We start from the raw sequence: 4,487 nt of genomic DNA, 5'->3' as shown, positions 1-4,487 counted from the left end.
ACTGGGTCAGCCTTTCTGGTACAGAACTGGACTGGTTTAAATCCTACCTAAAATACAGGAACTGAATGAAGATTTAAATCAGAAACCAGAAAAATCACATGCGGTGTTCCTCAAAGCTCCACTCTGGTGCCCCTGCTATTCAATATCCGCTTAGCTCAGATAATAGCAAACAACAAGATCAGTTACCATAACTATGCAGACGACACACAATTTTACATCACAATGTTAAGAGGTGGCTATGAACCCATCAGAGCGTTGGTTAGATGATATTTCACTATTTTTTCCACCAATGCTCTTCTAGAGCTTCCATATCTCAGAATGCCATCATTTCATTACACTCTGATATTAAAACTCTGAGTGCCGGTAGGTTGCTTGATGGCCGCCCCTCCTCCCTCATAATCAAAAGCAACTACTGTGTGTTTTTTTTTTTTCATTTCCTTTAAGAAAACTTTATTTACACAATTCAAAACATGTAAACAATTATTGATGTAAAACAATTGTCAGCTAAACATCATTAAATGAGGAGCTTGTTAAATTGTAGCTGTCGTTCATCTGACACAGACGTGTCGATGCATCGATACAAAACGATTATTATTTACACCCTTAGTGTGTGTGTATATGTAGGACTGCATTCTACTTTGATGTAAAATAATTGCCATCATGGCTTTGTCAAGCTGCTGCCTACCATTTTGAAGCGGGAAAAAGACTAATACAAAGTGAATCCAGTAGAACTTTTTATTGCCTACCTGGAATGGGTGACAATAGTTGACTACATTTTTGGCTCTTAAAATGGTATCAGTGCCCTATTTGTCGGTATTCTTCGATACCGATACCACCATGTAAGTGCTGGATCGGGAACCCGCCTGATACTGGTATCAGTACTGGTATCAGTATCGGTGCAAACACTAGATGTAAACACTTTAAATAGATTGAGTTTCTATATTTTCAGAAAATGCAGAAAGGATCACCAAGTTGTGTTTCTGCATCAGTATCGGAGTATTTCCTGGAGCATCTCTGAACACATTTAACAGGCATTTTAACCTGATCTGATGGTGATGATGGAGGTTATGGAGACTTTAATCCCTTTGGCTGGAATTTTGATCTGATCTCATCTAAATAAATGAACATCTTTAGGAAATATAGTCTTTTTATACATATTATGACTGATCACTAATTATCTTTCAAACACCACACATACAGACTGAATGCTTCTGAGGATTATATTTGTAAATATGCAGCTTTAAATGGATGTTTCTGACGTTTAGGGGGGAAAAAAGCATCCAAATCCAGATTATGATGATAAAAATTCTCCTTCCACACATATCGACTCTTTTTTCCTGCTTTACTTCCATTAAATGTTCATATTTATGTAAAGAGGTAAGAAATCCCAGGTTGGAATCAATGGCATGAAGCAGAGCAGCTTTGTCTCCCAGAAGCTAACAGTTAGCAGCTGTTAGCAGCTTCAAAATCGGTCTAAAAACAAGTTTGGGTCAAAATATAAAAACTCTGCCGGTTCTTACCTCAAACGGCTTCATATCACCCAGATAAACCGATTTCATGTAGCAGTTTAAAGCTGATAGCGACGTTTGTTTACATCCTTTGTTTTTGATGGATGACACTTCCGGTAAGGCGTTTCAAAATAAAAACCTACAAAATAAAAGTCGTTCAACTAAAAAAGAAAGGGGCGCATTATAAAAGACTAATAGACAAAAAAATAAGTCAGTTTGGGGTTCCTAATAGCTGTTAGGATTCATTTCATGGTTCCTGTTACACCATAAAAAGCCTAAAATATTTAAAGAAAAAATATGTTTTTTTTTATTGTTAATTTATTTATACCTGATAAAACAAGTAAAATAAATAGAAAATACAATAATTACTAAAAGAGATTTGAAAATAAATTTTCACAGCATATAATCTCTATGTTTTGTTCAAAATGAGGTAGCAAGAGATTAATGACAAACATAATGCCTTCTGCTTGCACAATATTAGCTGCAGGTGGCTGTAAGGTGAAGGTTTGCAAACCAAATTTGTCGCGACCCCCATGCAGTAACTCCAGGGAACCGCTAGGGGTCGCGAACCTCCGCAGGAGGAAAGCCAGATTCTTTGTTAGGACCTGCAGTACTGGCCTCCCACCGCACGGGGGCGTTTAAGCGGTGCGTGAAGGTTTTGGAAACAGGAAGCTGTTTTGTTTATTTTACTCTACATCCTGTTTCTGCAGTTCTCCATCTGCTCCAGAGTTTCTTTTCGAGAAAACATTTATAGCTTCATTCTGATCAAGTTTGAAAACGGTTCTGGTTCCGACTAACCGACCTGCAGGTCCAGGTTACCGCAGACCGTCCACTGAGACCCCCCCTCCACCATGGAGACCGATCAGCCCCGGATAGCAGAAGGAACCGGAGCTGCAGCCGAATCCAACGAGCATGACTACGCTCACACCACCGACCCACCAGAACCTGTGCCGAACTCCGCGCTTCAGCCGCCCGAACCCGCCCGGCTGGAGCTTCCAGAACCCGCCCTGGGTGCGGAGGTGGACTGTCCCGGTGTGAGCGAGCAGGAGGAGCCCGCGGTGAGCTGCGCTGAAGCGGCGCCGCGCGGAAGCGGCTCGCGGCGGCCCAAACGGCCGGAGGACAGAAACTGCAGCGGCTGCAGGCTGCTGTTCCAGCGGCAGGGCCGCTCCTTCAACCGCAGGGCGGTGTACACCTTCACCACCCCGGACACGGTGCGCTGGGTCTTCCCGGACTCGGAGGTCCATGAGAAATCCTTCCTGTGTGAAACCTGCGCGCAGATCATCCGGACCAAAGGGAGGCGGAAGCAGAGCGGGAAGCGGCTGCTGTGGGTGAAGCCGCCTGAGGTCACGAAGGTCAGTCCTGGGCCGTTACCATGGTGACCATCAGGTCAGGGGACTTTAAAAGCCTTGCTCTATAGAGAAACTAAACATGATGCTGTTATTATAAATGGCTTCCTGCAGGGCGTAGCTTTGTGATGAAGGTTGGAGGGAGACTCTAAGGGTGGAGATGATGGAGCTACAGTTACTCCACCTAAAAAACTTTCTTTAAATTTTTCCAAAAATGACCCTTTCCCCACCTGGATTCCCGCTATTTTTGTCCCTCATGTCCCCCTGTTGTCGGACAAACTTGCCCCCACTTCCTCACCACCTCAGCCGTATCTAGACCCATTATCAAGGGGGGGGGGCGGGATTGTTGTGGCGGAAGATTTTTTTTATAAATAGACATTTTCTAACTTTTGGGACAATATGGTCTGATAAAAAGCACATTTATACACATGTTTAAGCCAGAATGATTTGAAAATTAAATATGATTTCCCTCCGACTTTAAGATCCTCCTCTTTAATCAGAGGAACTCCTCCATCAGGATGCGTTCAGCTCGCTGATTCTGTTTCCAGGTGAAGGACAAGCAGGTGACGGGCCGCAGGATGGGGAAGAAGAGCAAAGCCGCTCTGCTGGTCAGCAAGTCCAGCTACAAAGCCGCTTTCCAAATGCTCTGGTCGTCCAAAGGCGCCAGGAAGCCCATGATGGATTTCTGGAGGAAACAGCTGAAAAACGAGGTGAGTGAATGAATGTGGCGCCGGGTCTAAGCGTAGGTTTCTCGTTCTCATCACATCTCCTGTCTGCAGATGAAGCTGCTGTCACGGAAGGCAGACAGTCCCTTCCACCAGAAGGTTTCCGGCAGGAAGCCGCTGTCCTCCTTCCCCTGGAGGAGGTGTCTGAACTGGGTCCAGGAAAACGCGCCGCTCGTCACCACCTGCCTGCACTCCATGTTCCCTGACATCAACACCCTCTACAAAAGCAGCCAGTGAGTCCGATCGGATCCCGCTGGTTCCGGTTCTGTTTGCTTCCCATTCTGACCGCCATGTCTCCTGTTTGTTTAGCAGTCAGCTGACGGAGGATCAGGCCGTCACGCTGCTGGAGCGCCGCACCGTGGTGGCGCTCTCCATCCCGCTCTTCACCAGAAACATCTGGAGGAACAACTTCCTGCAGGCGGCTCTGGGGGCGGAGCTGCGGCTGCAGGGCTGCTCCGGCTCCGCCCTCGACACCTTGAACACCATGGGGCTGTGTCAGAACAAAGACACGGTCCGGCTGCTGCTGCACCGGCTGCGGAACGGCAAAGACATGGTGAGTTTCCACCGCGTGGAATCCATGGTGGAACTCTGCCACAGCAAAACAGAAGCTACCAAACCTTCAGAGTCAATCAGTGTTACGCGTTAGATACAGCATATGGTTTACTTTGGATCTGATCCGGCTAATCATTCAGTATCAGAGGAGATATCTGATCTATGTATCCAATGCATCTCTAGAAAAAGCTTCTAGTCACTTTTCTGTGTTTTTGGGAAGTTTAGGACCTTTATGAGAAAGCGGAATTCTGACTTTAATCTGAGAATTCCGCCTTTAATCTGAGAATTCCGACTTTAATCTCAGAATTCTGACTTTAATCTGAGATTTCTGACTTGTTTTCAAAGAATTCTGACTT

General features: G+C 45.5%; 1 protein-coding gene across 2 annotated transcripts in view; it reads left to right on the top strand.

Annotated features, from left to right (window-relative positions):
• The first annotated feature begins 2,112 nt into the window (after positions 1-2,112).
• The window catches only part of LOC107091224 (nucleoporin GLE1-like), a 4,733-nt gene continuing 2,358 nt past the window's right edge, over positions 2,113-4,487 (top strand). The window contains exons 1-4 of one of the 2 annotated variants that reach the window (XM_015385026.1): positions 2,113-2,860; positions 3,403-3,564; positions 3,634-3,812; positions 3,892-4,132. In XM_015385026.1, the coding sequence (XP_015240512.1) occupies positions 2,360-2,860; positions 3,403-3,564; positions 3,634-3,812; positions 3,892-4,132 (1,083 nt within the window). In that variant the 5' untranslated portion in view covers positions 2,113-2,359. Of the gene's footprint in view, positions 2,861-3,402; positions 3,565-3,633; positions 3,813-3,888; positions 4,133-4,487 lie in introns of both variants that reach the window. The other variant, XM_015385025.1, reaches the window with a different exon arrangement.

This window comes from Cyprinodon variegatus, unplaced genomic scaffold (assembly GCF_000732505.1).
Source record: "Cyprinodon variegatus isolate N-32 unplaced genomic scaffold, C_variegatus-1.0 Scaffold330, whole genome shotgun sequence".
Lineage (NCBI taxonomy): Eukaryota > Metazoa > Chordata > Actinopteri > Cyprinodontiformes > Cyprinodontidae > Cyprinodon > Cyprinodon variegatus.
Note: the sequence above shows the minus strand (reverse complement) of the source record. Positions and strands in the feature narration are given on the sequence as shown.